The sequence below is a fragment of the Camelus dromedarius genome, chromosome 21 (assembly GCF_036321535.1).
Source record: "Camelus dromedarius isolate mCamDro1 chromosome 21, mCamDro1.pat, whole genome shotgun sequence".
Lineage (NCBI taxonomy): Eukaryota > Metazoa > Chordata > Mammalia > Artiodactyla > Camelidae > Camelus > Camelus dromedarius.
Window position 1 is genome coordinate 20395001 of NC_087456.1, and position 16804 is coordinate 20411804.

At 33.3% G+C, this 16804-nt stretch overlaps 1 protein-coding gene across 13 annotated transcripts in view; it reads left to right on the forward strand.

Moving 5' to 3' along the window:
• Positions 1–16804, forward strand: part of CDC42BPA (CDC42 binding protein kinase alpha) — a 237400-nt gene that overhangs the window by 121236 nt on the left and 99360 nt on the right. For all 13 annotated transcript variants that reach the window (XM_031438480.2, XM_031438472.2, XM_031438479.2 and 10 more), the window contains exons 11-12: positions 4707–4829; positions 15687–15820. In XM_031438480.2, coding sequence (XP_031294340.1) covers positions 4707–4829; positions 15687–15820 — 257 coding nt within the window. The remainder of the gene's footprint in view (positions 1–4706; positions 4830–15686; positions 15821–16804) is intronic.

Genomic DNA, 16804 nt, shown 5'->3' on the forward strand with positions numbered 1-16804 from the left:
TATTGTCAGTTTTTGTTTTTGTTTATTTGTTTGTTTTACTTTTAGCCATTCTGGTGTCTGTATAGTGGGGTCTTGCTATGATTTAAAATTTGTATTTCCCTAATAAGTAATGAGGTTAAATGTCTTTTCATATATTTACTGTCCATTTGGATTTTCAGTCTTGTGAATGTTCTTGCCCTTTTTTTCCATTATGTTTTTACATGTCTTTTCTTTTAAATAAATTTTATTTTACCACTTCATGAACACCATAAGAATCTTATAACAACCCTTTATGTAGCTGTTGTTATATAGTTTTCCTCTGTGTTGTAAACCTTTCATTAATTTTATAGCTTTAAATATTTATTAATCATTAATTTTAAAATATCTTTTTATTTACCCACATATTTACTCTTTTTGTGCTTTTTATTTCTTCTAGTGATCCATGTATCTATCTGGAATCATTTTTCTTTAGTCTGAAAAACTTCCCTTAGCATTTCTTGTGATATGTATATCTTGTGAATAAATCTCTTAGATTTTGTTTGTCTGAGATGTCTTCATTTTTCCTTCATTTTTGAAGAATATTTGCTGGGTTAGAATTATAACTTGACAGTTTTTCCTTTAAATGCTCTGCAGATATTATTCCATTGTTTTCTAACTTCCATTATATTTGAGAAACCTGCTCTTAATCTTTGTCTCTTGAATGTATCCTCTCCCCACCACCCCTACCCCACACTGGCCCCTGGCTGACTTAAGATTTTCTCCTAACTTTACTTTCAAGCAATTTGGCTATAATCTGCCTGGGTGTAGTTTTCTTAGTAGTAATATAAAGTCCTGTTTGGGATTCACTGAGCTTCTGAACCTGAATTGATATCTTTTATCAATTTTAGAAAATTCTAAGCCGTAATCTCTGTAAATATTTCTTTTGCCCCATTCATTATCTCCTCTCCTTCTGGCACTCCAGTTACGTATATTTTAGACTGTGTCCCACATTTCTCTTATGCTCAGTCCTATTTCTTTTGTTCTTAGTTTTTTCGTGCTTAATTTGGATATTTTTTATTGACTTGCCTTCAGGTTCATTAGTCCTGTTGTCTACTGTATCTGGTCTGATGTTAAGTCCATTCAGTGCATCTTAATTTTAGATATTGTCTCTTTTAGCCCAGGAATATCCATTCGATTCATTCTTACTTGTTTTCAACTCTCCCTTGAAATTTCCCATTGTTTTGTCTATTTTTTTTCTGTTTTCTTTAACATTGATAATAGTTCTTTAAAAAGTCTTGTTTGCTAATTATAATACCCCAGTCATGTCTGTGTCAGTCTCTATCTTTTTCTGATTATTGATCACATTTTCCTGCTTTTCCAAATGTCTCAATTTTTATTATATGACAAATGTCATGAATAAAAAATAGAGAATGTTTTTGTTATTTTCACTCCAGAGAGGTTCTCCCCCCTTTTTTTTGTCCAGTCGGGAATCAAGTTAAGACAAGGCTGGGTTGCAGTTTTAATTAGGCTCAACTTCTGGTTTCAAATGTAATGAAGGAGAATTAGCTAGAGCCTGATTTGGACTCACTCTATAAACTGTGAGAGATTTATTCTGCCCTTCAGACTCCTACCCCATGCTGCTTTCAAATTTGGCAAATGTCTAGATGGTGAGATTGGCCATGTATATGAAACAGGCTCTTTTCCTCAAGCAAGACTTTGTGTCAAAAATATTCCAATACCATAGGAGACTTCACTCTAACTTCAGAAGCTCCTTAACTTCCATGCAATCCCCAGATACAACAAATATATCAAGGGGAAACACCATCACATATTTAGGGATCCTCAATTTTCCAAATTGTTGTACCAGCCCCACCCATTCTCCAGAAGTTATAATTTTTTTTCCCCAGCATACTATCCCTCAATTCACCTGCTCACAGAATTAGATATGGTTCTGAGATAAGGGGAGGCTGCCAATGCCTTTTCACCTCAGAATGGCTCATACTTTCTGGTTTATTTTACTTAGTTCTCTTTGCTTTTTCAGATACATGCTGTTTATAAAAATAAGAGTTGTACAAATTATCTAGTGTATTGTTACTTTTTGCAACAGGAGTGATAGCGCAATGATCTTTTACCTCCTACTCCATCCTATTCTGAATGAGAAATTCCTATGTCCCAGGTTTTGTTTTTGTGTTTGTTTGTTTTTGATGTTTTGAATTCTTTAATCTGTTCTTAGAGAGCTTCATTACATGTGATTGGTGTCATTTGTATAAAACAAACCCAGAAAATGTAAGATCATTGCCTTTTGGTATTAACACCTGTTTAGTTTCATACAATGGCATAGGTTAACATTTAAGCTGATTCATCCATTTATCAGCTACTTATTGAATACCAATAAAGCAGAAATTGTTCTGCACATGACTGGGGATGTAATAATGAACAGAAAAAGAAAAAAATACCTACCCTTGCCATGCTCACATTCTACTTTGAGGAAACTGATGATAAAGCAAATAAAAAAGCAGGGTCATCAGCTGAGAATAAGGAAGGTGGAGAATCTATTAAAGTTTTGACAAGAAAAAGAGAAGGTATGAAATGGTAAACTTAGAGACTAGAAGAGTAAATGAACCAAGGAAGTATTTTAGGATTGCCAGAAATTGCCAAGATATTTAGACATGAATTTTAAATGATTGTGTTTTCTTCAGTCCATTTAGCTACTAGGGTGAAAGCACAGAGTAGGAGGGTAGCCAAGACTGAGGTCTTCTAGGCTAAGCACAATGGAGGAGAGAAGGGCAAAGAAAACTCTTGTGAGAATGGAGAATTACTCAGGTGGTCCCTAGAGTGAGTAAACTATAAATATAAGAGGTGGTTAGAGACTGTTTACTTGAAATCAAGATTTTCAAGGTTATATAGTTATTAATAATGACAGCGTATACAGTAGCATTTCTCTGTAGTGGAACTACAAGCATTGGGGGCAGGGGAATTCTTTGATGTGAGAGACTGTTTCACATTGTATAAGATACTGAGCTTTCCTGGTCTCCAGACAGTAAGATTCTACAGCCATCTCCTGGGACTGTGTCAGCACTGCTGACCCCTCTCCTGCCCCCGCCCCCATACACTTTTCTATGTGCACATATGGTGAAAACCACTGGTCTAGGGTATGACCAGTAGATTTGGTGTTTGGGCTGGAGAGACTTCTACCAACTAGGTTGTTTAGGCTACAAGTAATAGAATTCTTAAATAATACAGATTTATTACCTCACTTAAGAAGTCAGAAGTACACAGTTTCAGTGCTCATATCAGGGTTAGCTTCTCTAAGATTTTCTTGGCTTTTCCCTCCTAATTCCACATTACTGAAATGAAAGAGTTCCAGACTTCATGTCTTCACACATCCAGAGACCGAGAAAAAAGGGGAAAGAAAGTTCATTTCCTTTAATATATGTTTCACTTAATAGGAGATTAAAACCTTTCCAAGAAGTCCCCTAGTGGACTTCTTCTCAAGGTACCATTAGTTCTAACTAGGTTACATACCTAATTTTTAACCGTTACTGGCATTGGAACTGTCATGATTGGTTTAAACCAACCTCAGTTTTGGTTGGGCCTATCTTGTCTAAGCACATTGTGGTCTGATACCTGAAATTGATTTACAAGCAGGAGGAGAGGAATAGTTGCTGGGTAAAAACTCCAACGAGTATCTGCACAGGGGATTTGTATGCCTGTGAAGCCGGTGTTGGCTGGATTATCTATTTTGTTAAAGGGTCACTAAGAATAATGAAAGAGCTGTAATGGAAAGCGGGCAGAGGATAACTGCAATAACCAGATAATGGGCATTTTAGCAGATCTGGGATTTACAGTGAGGACAGAGGTAGCAAAGAGGAACAAGGATACCTACCCTATCTCCATACCCTGCTGTGTGTGAGGTGTAGAAGGGAAAAACGGTACCAGTGGATATTTTTATATTCCCTATTTCCTACTCCCAACTTAGATATTAGTAATCTTAAATTTAAGTAATCTTAGCATTAGTAATCTAAAGCAGTCAGTAATGATTTATACTAACAAAAAATTATGATGAGATAGAGATTTACCATTTGGGAACCCTCTGTAAGATAGCAAAATAACTATTTTAGGACAAGGGTCTTTTCGTTTCTTGTTTTCCATATCTTTTGGTTGTATCTGGGAATAAGCCTCAATAGATTTAATGTTTCTTTTAATACCTTGTATTTTCTGATTAGAACCACAAGACAAATGAAAAATCTCTATTTTAACTAAGATTATGAGCCAAAGTCATCTATAGATGGGCCTCAGTGTTCATACATAATATTTAGAAGGCCAGACCTTCTACACATAGTATATTAACATCTCTAAACCTCCCTTCATACACCAACTCAGTTTTTCTTATATTATCTGACATAACAATGTTTTTGGGGTGATCCTGTGGTGATACTTTCTGCTAGGAAGAAATGGGGCTGAATAGTTGACTTTCTGGTGGAGTGTACCAAAAGTATTTAAAACTGAGAAATCTCACATATTTGAAGGTAGATTGTGTCCTACATATAATTTTAATGACATGCTCAGTGGAGTTTTGTCATTTAATTTTAATGTGTTTACATGCTTTTTTGTGAATGGATAGATGTGTTGATCAATTGAATTAAGTAAGGATTTCTCTAGAAAGAAATATATTGTTATTAGTTTTAAAAATTTAGGTTATATGTCATATTTCTTATTCTTTCTTTTCTTCTTTTTTTTTTTTTAAGAGTCAACACAGACTGTCCAGGCTCTGCAGTATTCAACTGTTGATGGTCCACTAACAGCAAGCAAAGATTTAGAAATAAAAAACTTAAAAGAAGAAATTGAAAAACTAAGGAAACAAGTAAGAGGTAAATTTCTGTGATTCATTATTAATTCAGTTTAGTAGATATTTAAAAAATTTTTTTTTCATACAAAAAAACATTTATTGAGTGCCTGTCATGTGTTACGTGATGTGTGCTATATGCCAGAGAGAGAAAAGCATATGAGAATGGTTTCTACTCTCAAGGCACATTTTGACTTCAGACAAAACACAGGAGGACAGCATGGTTGGAGCAGCATGAGCAAGCAGGGAGAATGGATGGAGATGAGGGTAGACAAGTAAAGAGATGGAGAGGGCTCATTGCCTGATCAGTGGAGTCCTGCTGACCGTTTAAGGTCTTCAGTTCGTTCTGTGAGTGAAATGGGACCCTTTTGCAGAATTTAGAGGCATCATATTATCTCAGTAAGTGTAGGGGGAGAAAAGGTGGTAATATTTTAGCTAAGATAGTCAAGCCTCTCCAGAAATGCAGTTTTAGGCCAAAATAAGTGAAGCAAAAGAAGGAGTCTGACACCATGTCTCTTATAAAAAGGACTATTTAAGTCATGAGGGAGATTTTAATTTTGAGCAAAATTTATGCTGTTCTGTTTTTTTAAGTGGCTCTCTTCCTAAGAAACATCTCTTTCTAAGAATAAATTAGTTTAGGAGTATAAGCAGAATCATTTACTTTGCTTCAATATCAGTAATAAAACATCAGTGACACTGAATGTATTTGCATTCTTTAGAACACAGAACCAGCTAGGGTGATTAGTAATGTATCTTCAAAGATATAATATGGATTTGGAAAACTTATTCACATGAGTCTGTTGCTTATAAGTTCTAGGAGGGTTTTTAAATTTTTTGTTTTGTTTGTTTTTAAGATTCCTTGGGACTTTCTGTGCTGATCATCATGTGTCTGTGAATAGGAACTATTTTCTTTTGCCTTTCTGACCTGGATGCTTTTTCTTTTCTTCTTTAATTGCATTGGCTAGAACTTGCAGCACTATGTTGAAGAAGAATGGTGAGAATGGACATCTTGGCTTTCTTTCCTATCTTGGAAAGCATTAAGTCCATCACCTTAAAGTACAATGTAAACTATAGGCTTTTTTTTCTAACATTTTTTTATTGAGTTATAGTTATTTTACAATGTTGTGTCAAATTCCAGTATAGAGCACAATTTTTCAGTTATACATGAACATACATATATTTGTTGTCACATTTTTTTTTTACTGTGAGCTACCACAAGATCTTGTATACATTTCCCTGTGCTACACAGTATAATTTTGTTTATCTATTCTGCATATGCCTGTCAGTATCTTGAAATCCCAGTCTGTCCCTTCCCACCCACCTGTAGGCTTTTAATAGATACTCTTTATCAATTTAGAAGCTCTCTTCTATTTCTCTATTTCTAAGGTTTTTTAAATCATGAATGGGTGTTGAGTTTTGTCAAATATTTTTTCTGCATTAATCGACATGAACTTTTTTTTTCTTTAATTAATCTGTTAATGTGATAGATTAAATTGGTTGATTTTGAAATATTGAACCAGCTTTACATCTCTGGAATATGTACATCCTTAGTCATGGTGTATATTTATTTTTATGTGTTATTGAATTCTATTCCCAGTATTTTGTTAAGGAATTTTGAATCTATATATATGAGGGATATTGGGTTTTTTCTTTTTCTTTGTTCTTTTTTTTATACTGCCTTTGGGTTTTTAGTTTGTTTGGTTTTTTCTTTTTTTGTTGTTTTTTTGTTTTTTAATGAGATATGATTAATATATAGCATTGTATTAGTTTCAGGTGTACAATGTAATAATTTAATATTTGTATATATTGTGAAATAGTCACCTTAGTAAGTCTAATTAACTTCTATAACCACGCATAGTCACAAACGTTTTTTCTTGTGATGAGGACTTTTAAGATCTATTCTCTTAGCAACTGTCAAATATACAATATAGTATTATTAACTGTAGTCACTATGTTGTACATTTCCAGTACTTATTTATTATGTAACTGAAAGTTTGTACATTTTGATCATCTTTACTCCCTTAACCTACCCTGCACCCCTACCTCTTATAACCACCAATTTTGTCTCTATGAGTTCTTTTTTTTTTTTTTTTAAGATTCCACAGTATTTGTTTTCCTCTGTCTCACTTATTTCCTGTAGCACATCTTTCCACATCTTTGCCAACTCTTGTTATTTCTTGTCTTTTGGATGACAGCCATTCTAACAGATGTGAGATGATGTTTCATTGTGGTTTTGATTTACATTTCCCTGATAATTAATGGCTTTGAGCACCTTTTCATGTACCTGTGAACCATCTTTATGTCTTTAGAAAAATGTCTATTCAGCACCTCTGCTTCCTAATCCCCTTTGATGGGATTTTTATTTCTTTGCTATTGAGTTAATGAGTTCTTTACATATTTTCTATATTAAGCTGTTGGCCTTAAAAATAAAAATCAGTTATTTTACCAGCAAAAATGGGTTTCTTTGGGAATAGCAGAAAATTGCAACTTGGGACAAGCAGACCACAACAAAAACCATAGGCAAGTCCATCCAACAAACAAAGGAGAGGAAAATTATTTTATAAAGAAAAATGAGGAGGTTGGGAAGGGTTGTTTTGAGAGAAAGTCTGTTAGAGGAAACTGAGAATTCAGGGTGATGACGGTTTCTCATTGGGTAGGTTCCTGGGGTAGTTGATTTCTCGTATGAGATGCAATGTACATCTTTCCTGTTGGGTCCTGTAATTGATGAGTCTTCTACTGGGGGTGTGTAATGGACAATTCTTCCTGAAATTGATGTAGAGAGGTACTACGTAAGAGTTTCCCTCTTCTGGATTCCCAGCACCATTTTAGTGAGGCTTCCCTTTATTAAGTTTAACAAACACCTTGTCAAGTATAAGATTTGCAGATATTTTCTCTCTTTCCAAATGTAGCTTTTTTATTTTACGATTTCCTTTGCTGTGCAGATTTTTAGTTTGATGTATTCTGTTTGTTGATTTTTGCTTTTGGCATCCCTTGTCTGGCTTTTTGGTATCAGTGTAATACCAGCCTTATAAAATGAGTTGGAGAGTATTTCCTCTTCTTTTATTTTTTGGAAGAATTTGAGAAGGATTGGCATTAATCTTTTTTTAAATGTCTGGAAGAATTTACCAATAAAGCCATTAAATCCTGGGCTTTTCTTTGTTGGAAGGATTTTGATTACTGGTCAATACCTTTATTTTTTTTCTAGTTGCTTGAAGTGTAAAGTTAGGTGTTTGAGTTTGTTTTTTGTTTTTTGGTTAAATATAGGTATTTATTGATAGGAACTTTCTTCTTAGAACTGCGTTTGCTGCATTCTGTAAGTTTTGGTATATTTTTTCCATTTTTGTTTTGTTTCAACATTTTTTTAAGTTTTCTTTTAATTTCTTTATGGTTCAGGAATGTGTTGTCTAATTCACATTTTTGTGAATCTTCCTGTTTCCCCCTTTATTGAGTTCTAGTGTCATACCTTTGTGGTTGCAAAAGATCCTTGGTATGATTTCAGTCTTTCTAAATTTAACACTTGTTTTGTAACCTAACTTGATGTATTTTGGAGAATGTTCCATGTATATTTGAGGAGAATGTATATTGTGCTGCTGTTGGATAGAATGTTCTATATATGTCAGTTAGATCCATTTGGTCTAAAGTATAGTCCATGTCCAATATTTCCTTATTGATTTTCTGTCTAGATGATGTATCCATTGTTGAAAGTAGGATATTGAAGTCCCCTACTATTATTGTATTACTGTCTGTTTCTCCCTTCAGATGTATTGTATTTGCTTAATATATTTAGGGGCTACAAAGTTGAGGTCATAAAAATTTAAAATTACTATATCCTCTTTTTGAATGGACCCCTTTATTATTATATTAAAAAAAAATTTCAGCCTATCTGTGTTCCTAAAGCTAAAGTGAGTCCCATGAGCAACACATAGTTGTATTTTTTTTTTCCCATTCAGCCAATCAGGGTCTTTATGGAAGAATTTAATCCATTTATATTTAAAGTAATTATTGATAGATTTACTAATGTCATCTTATTAATTGTTTTCTGGCTATTTTATAGTTCCTTTGTTCCTTTCTTCTGTTCTCTTACTGACTTCATTTGTGTTTTGATCACTTTCCATTCCCTTATCTTTCTCTTTCATGTATCTACTGAGGGTTTTTGCTTTGTGGATACCATAAGGCTTACATAAACTATCTTATACTTATAAGTCTGTTCTATGTTGATAACACTTGTTTATTCTCTCTGTTTATTATGTAATGGCTTTAATTATTTCCTCTTCAGATGTTTTAGAAGCACATCTGATATGGTTATGATGTTTCCTTCAACCATGGAATGTAATTTAGAAAACTTAAGAGAAAAAAATTCTATTGTATTTACCAGTGTTTTTACATGATTCTTTCTTCCTTCCTAATATTGCTGAGTTCTTTGTTTTGTTGTTTGCTTTCTGTTTAGAGAACTTCCTTTAGCCATTTTTTAAAGATAAGCCTACTGTCAACAAATTCTCTTCATTTTCCTTCCATCTGAGAATGTCCTAATTTTCCCTTAATTCCTAAAGAATATTTTTGCTGGGCATAGGGGCCTGGGTTGATAGTGAAATAAAAATTTTAATATCTGAGAAATATTGTGTTGCTTCCTTTAGGTCTTCCTACTTTCTGAGGAGAAATTCACGGTCATTCTGAGTATTTTTCCCCTTTATCCAAGGTGTTGTTTTTCTCTGGCTGCTTGCAGGGTTTTTCTTTTTCTTTAGTTTTCTGATGTTTAATGGCGTGTTTTGGCATGGAAATAGGGGGGCTTAGTTTGTTTGGTATTTGTTCACCTTCTTGAATCTGTATGTTTATGTCTCTTGCCAAATTTGGGGATTTTTTTTTTTTTTAGACTCTATTTTTTCTGAGTACTTTTACAGACCTGCTTACTTTCTCTTCTTCTGGGATTCTGATGACATGGATATAAGATCTTTTGTTATCATCCCACAAGTCTCTGAGGTTCTGTTAATTTTGTTTTCATTCTTTTTTTCCTGTTACTCAGATTGGTTAATTTCTGTAGTTATATCTTCCAGTTTACTGATTCCTCTGATCGCTCCTTTGTGCTGCTTAGTCCAGTCACTGAGATCTTTATTCTATTCATTTCTAAAATTTTCATCTTGTTCTTCTTTAACTTTTTGTTTCTTTGTTGAGACTTTGTATCTTTGCTCAGATCTTCTATTTGTTCATTTGTTTCAAATACATTCATTATCACCCATTGAAGCATTTTTATTATAGATGTGTTAATGTCAGATTATTCTAGCATCTCTGTTATTTCAGCATCAGCATCTGTTGATTTTCTTTTCTCATTCAGGGTGAGATTGCTTTGATTCTTGGTAGGATGAGTGATTTTTGATTAATGATTCTAGATATTATTTTAACCTTCCATTTTAGCTGGCTTTTCCTGATACCACTACAGCAGTGGAAAGGGGATTACCATCTCCTCACTGACAGGTTGAGGTAGAAATCCAGTTTCCCCACTTGGACTCCCTTGACACTCAAAGAAGAACTGCCTGTTATTTCTGGAAGGGAAGGGGAGTTCCGGCCTCCTGCTTGGTTTCCACTAACACTGTGGTGGGAGTGGCCTCATTACTGCTGGGCAATGATAGAAGTTCTTACTCTCTTCTGACACTACCCCAAAGGGGAAAGGGTGGAGATCCTCATTACTGCTAAGTGGGGTGGAAGTCCTGGTTCCCCATGTGGTCACCACTGATGCTGTGAGTAGGAAGGGGCTTATTACCAACCAAGGGGGTTGAAAATCCTGGCCCCCTCCTCTTATTACCCTCATGGTGTGTTCTAGCACTTCATTATAGCCTCATGTGATTAGAAATATGGCTTCTCACTTGTCTTTTGCTGACACAGGTGGATGTGGGGCCACTGTTTTTTTCTGTGGTGTTTAACTTGAGTAGAGTGGTTATTTTCTAAAACTTTTCTGCTGATTTGCCCCTTTCTTGGTTCTTTGGCCAGAAAGAGCAGGCTTTTGTTGGAGCTTTTGTTCTCTGCTTCTGTTGACATTTCTGGGTTGCTGGCTTCTTTAGCTCTAAGTCTGGGAAATATGAACCAAAAAGAAAACCAAGGAAACTTATCACTGTGTAGTTCCAGTGTTCCTGACACACTGTCCCTGGTCAGTCATCCTTTTTCTCTCCAATTTCAGACCTCTTATGCTTGTTTTATGTATAATGGTGAGAGGTTTTAGTTGTACTTAATGTGGCAATAACGGGAAATACATCCATTCCATCTTTCTGGGAGCAGAAGTCCCCTGAGTAAGCTTTTAAAATGTAAATTTGATCATATCACAGCTTCAACATACATAAGTATCTTCAGTGGGTCTCCATTGCCTCCAGGATAAAATTTAAATTTCTCAATTTTGATTACAAGGTCCTTCATTATTTTGCGTGTATTTGCCTCTCCAGCTTCATTTCATTACTACTCCTTCACCCACTAATCCTAGCCATGGTGAACTGCTTTTAGTTTCACCTAATCACTTCCAGGTTTTTACATATTTAGTTGATTTTTTTTTTCTTATATTCTTTTTCTCCATTCCCCCTTTCATTCACCCATCCATTCATCCAGCCATCTATTTCTTCCTTTCCTTTCCTTTTGTTTGCTTGGAAACACTCTTCACCTGGTAAACTTTTACTCCTCTATGAAAGTTTTCACCTCTGACACATTTTTTAAACATTTTTTTTTATTGAGCTATAGTCAGTTTACAATGTCGTGTCAATTTCCAGTGTAGAGTACAATTTTTCAGTTATACATGAACATACATATATTCATTGTCACATTCTTTTTTGTTGTGAGCTACCACAGGATCTTGTATATATTTCCCTGTGCTATACAGTATAATTTTGTTTATCTATTCTACATATGCCTGTCAGTATCTGCAAATTTCGAACTCCCAGTCTGTCCCTTCCCACCCTCCTCCCCCCTGGCAGCCACAACTTTGTATTCTATGTCTGCGAGTCTATTTCTGTTTTGTATCTGTATTCTTTTTTTTTTTTTAAGATGCCACATATAAGCAATCTTATATAGTTTTTTTCTTTCTCTTTCTGGCTTACTTCACTTAGAATGACATTCTCCAGGGACACCCATGTTGCTGCAAATGGCATTATGTTGTCATTTTTATGGCTGAATAGTATTCCATTGTATAAATATACCACATCTTCTTTATCCAGTCGTCTGTCGATGGACATTTAGGCTGTTTACATTTTTTAATTTGTATATCGCTTTACTTCTCTCACTTCACTGTTTAGTCTATAAGCTCCTTGAAAACAGGGATTCGGGGTATTTTATTCATTGATGTATCAAAGTACCTATAATAGTACTCCAGATCTTTCATATGTAAGATCTTTGTTATCTACCATTAATGTCTGTCTATCTTTTCTTTACCTCTGGAAGTGTTTTCCAATATTTTAAAACTCCTAGAAAATTATAATACATTTATAATTATTTATAATTTCATTTTAATATCTGCTTTCCTCATCATACTCCAGACTCTAGGGAAGTAGGGCGGAGTTTCTTGGTACCATATAGCAGATACTCAATACATATTTATTGACCATCTGTAAGCAAAAATAAAAACTCAGATTCTCATTTAACAATTTTACATCAGATAATAAATGAATGCTTTTTTGTTTTCTAAATAAAACATTTGTTGTAATCTGTAATGTGCTTTGTAACTCCTATTCTTGATTGCACCTCCACGTACTTTCTCAGCTCTCTAAAATAGCTCTCCCTTTCTTTGTCTGCCTGTGTCCCTTTCTCCCTCTGTCTTTGTCTGTCTCTCACTCTTACATATACTCACATATTGTCCTACACTATGTACGTAAAGGAGAAAGATAGTGAATGGAGGGAGATGATAATAGGGGAACCTGCTTTCCTTCATCATGGTTAGAGGTAACATCTCTCCACATCATGAGAGTTACAAATTATTTTAGAAGTAAAACCGTAGTGGAAAAGCTTTGACACTGCTCTTGTGTGTCAGAGAGAGGTGCTTTAATTGTTCATTCTACCAGCCTCCCTGACTCCAGTCTCAGCCGCTCTGCAGTTTGTCAGCATTCCACTGTGAGTGCTGTGGTATGCATGTGCTTTTTTTGCCCTTCTTTTAAGTCCTATACCATCCATATAACCTGCCACACAATTTGTATTTGATTTTCTGCTTTATTTATGATTTAAAGAGTTTTACTCTTGTGTTCCTAACTTATCTCCTTCAAGACAGAGATCATTTTTTATATTTTTCTTATATACCACGCAGTGCAAAGAAAATTACTACATATTGTGCCCTCATTAAATCCTCATTACTAGCAGATTGAGTTTCAGAATTCTACTAGCAGCTGTGAGCTAAAAACCATTCAGTTGTTATGAGCTAACCCCATTTTCCTAGTACTGCTTTTCTATTTATTCACTAAAACTAGTTTTTAATAACTTCATCTCAATTGTTATGGCTAATTGTGTTGTTATATATTTGATAGATATTTTTGATAGCCTTTGAGGATTTCTTTCGAAGTTTTAATCGAATTCACTGTTCTAGTTCAAGTGAAGGCTCTTCTGCCTGAGCCATTTTACAGTAGTTGGCCAAAATTCAATGAATTCTGAATTTTTCTTGATTTTTTTTTATCTTGGGGAAATATAAAATTCTATGTATTCCAAATTACAAGTGCCATACTTCTCTCCATATTAGAGGATTTAAAGTAATTGATTGGGTTTGTCTTCTCCAACACTTCTTTATCCAGTACATTTCCTCATGTACTTGTCATAAATTATATGTTATTGTTAAATGAATATTTTGAGCTTTTTGTCCATTTTAAAAGTATCTGAAATATGAATGACAAAAATCTGACATGTATTTTGTATATCTACTTAACTCCATTGCAAAGCTGCCAAAGTGAAATGGCTGGGATATAACTAAAATTTAACCCATATTGAAATAAAACAATAAAAACATCTTTAAAGACTATTGAAGCTAGCCCATTTAATACATTTTACTGTAAACTTTATATGACGTAGACGTTTTGTGAAATACTGCTTTCATTTTTGTTTCTAATACAGAGCAGTTTAGATAAGTAAATGACTCAATAATTTGAAAAAAAAATTTAACATGCTAGGGAAGAACTTTTCAAAGTTGAAGAAAGGAAGTAAGCATTCTCAGAAGGTATTACTAAATGCACCATGTTGCTACTTTAGATTAATATACCTTAACCATAAGATTAAATGACCCCAGAAATGACAGAAGTGTCATTTAGTTGTCACATACTAAATTTTGACTCCAAATTATTAGAAATAGGAAACTAAATTGATTTCTTATTAAAAATTGTTGAAATCCTAAAAATGCTAAAAACTTAAAATAACAAAATATCATTTTAATATGTTTGAAAAAATTAGTTATAAGCAGAAAAATTCCCACGTGAACTGCTGAAATTTGAAAAATGATAAAAATGTAATTTTCTGAATATAAGACTAAACACTCTATGATCCTTAACATTAGACATCCCTTGATCTTTTTTACTGTTCTTCAACTAAAACACTTATTAAATCATACTATTAAGGCAAAATGAAAACTAATTAAATGCAACTTTGTAGATATTTTTGAAATCGCTAAAAAATATGCTATCTATAAATATGTTTAGACTTTCAAAATACCTAAGATAACTAAATTTTTAATAAATCTATAAGTTTAAGTCACTGAATATTAGTAGATTATTTAAAGAATCTAGAATCAGTTAGTGTGTAATACACGAATGCATGCAAGTGACTTTGACTACAGAACTTATCTATACAAATGAAATGCTCTTTTCAACAGGACTAATATGTTATAAACACTTGTTCATTTATTGAAAGCATCAAATTCAACAATGTGCAGTGATTTGTACATTTGTTCCCGATCTTTAATTTGCAAATGAGTCACCTGAGGATCTTGTTGAAATACAGATTTTGATTCATTAGGTTTGGGATGGGAGCCTGAGATTCTGCATTTCTAACAAGCTCCCAGAGGATGCTAATACTACTTGTCTGGGGATGACACTCAGAGTAACAAGGTTGTAAAGAATAGAAAATATTCAGAACAAAATTAGCAATGAATATGTTTAGGTTTCTGTTTTCACTGGCTTCAGTTCTTTAATTTGCTAATTTACTTTTGATGCCAGGAATATCTCATATCAATTTATTACATTTTACTTAAGCACATGTTAAAATTAATAATTTCATTTTGTTTTATAACTTCTGAATTGATAATATTAAACATTATTTAATTACAATGCTTTTTAAGTTAGAGAAGTTGATGTAAGAATTGATGGACTCTAGTTAGCTCTGATACTCATTTAGCAATGTGACTTTAGTCAAGTTACTCGATTTCCTAAGCCTCTTTCAGATATTTGCTTTTAGAAATTAATATTTATTCTTCAAATCACCACTAGTGAGTGAAACCGGACTAGGTGGTCTGGAACCACAGTATTAGAAGCAAAACCGTCATACAGTAATTTGAGTAATAGCAGTATAAGAATGGTAACCAACAGTAAGGGACATCTTGTATGTTTTGTTTGTTTGATTGGTTTTGTTCTTTTTTGTTAAAATTTTAAGTTTTTAATTGGTTGTGGAGATACTGTTTGTGGAAGTATGTTCTTTTTTTTCCTAATAGATATGTAAGGCATTTTTGCATATAAATTTTGCTCTTCACACTGGCCTTATCCATTCACCATTATTACAGTGAACTGATAAGCATTTAATTGTCACAAGTCACTGGTATATGGTGTCCATAAGCCTAATACCAAATTCAAAATACTTTATTTTTTTAATTTAGTTGTTTTAAATCTTGGTTTTAAGTGTTCGTTTTTATGCACATAGTAAAAGAAACATTGTCTCCTCTTTTTAGAATCAAGTCACTTGGAACAGCAACTTGAAGAAGCTAATTCTGTGAGGCGAGAGCTAGATGATGCTTTTAGACAAATCAAAGCTTATGAAAAACAAATCAAAACACTACAACAAGAAAGGGAAGAATTAAATAAGGTAAAAATATATGGATAGATTGTTAAAGCCTGTTCTGAATTCTTAATCTTGTTTAATTTATATACTGGAAGCATTCATAATGAATTACAATAAAATATAGTACATTTTATCTGTAGAAAGTTGGTTTAAAAAATTCAACAGTTATTTTGGTGTATATAATTTGATGAATGGCTAGCAGTGAAGAAACTTTTATATTTTTGAGGCTTTAAAGTTCAGGATCTTTTGTTCTTATGTAAAGTTAATAATGAAAGGACTCAACTAAAAGTAAATGTTATTGAAAAAAAATTATGAATGAGAAAAGATTAAAATCTGTTTAGTGTCTGGAAAAGTTGGAAATACAGACATATTTTCACTGTGACTTGCTAAAATGAACATTCTTAAAAGGTTATAACAAAATTTCTTTAATTTTTCAATCGTTTTTTAAAATGTCAGTTTATCTCTCAAAGCATGGGTGAAATAAGCTAGTTATTTTCATGAGAACTTTGTGACCACTTGAGTAGTGTTATAAATATCAACAAAATTTATTAATAGTTAAGACACTGTGAAAACAGTACAATAGGGTATATAATATTCAAGCACTAGAGAAAAATACTTCACTTAAATGACACGCTGTGTGTACTTTGCCTTTCAATAACAAAGTTTAAAATGTTGGAATTAATACTAGCCAACACAAAAAGAATTAAATGGTTTATGATATAGTATAAATTATATTCAATGATGTAGTATATAATTCACTAATAATACAGATTGTCGTTCTGGGAAGACTTATGATAAGTCTTGCTGCCTGCGAGGAAGTGAAGGTAATTAAAAATAAAACAAATAACCTTTTGCTGATGAAACTAATCAAAAAGACTAACAGAGAAAGTTATCAAGGTCAAATTGAATTAGATTAGTATTTTTTTACTTTTTTTTTTGATGCACTTTCAAGCGGTGTTGTGTATAGATCTGTTTATATTCATGACCAATTTAATAATATTTGGAATT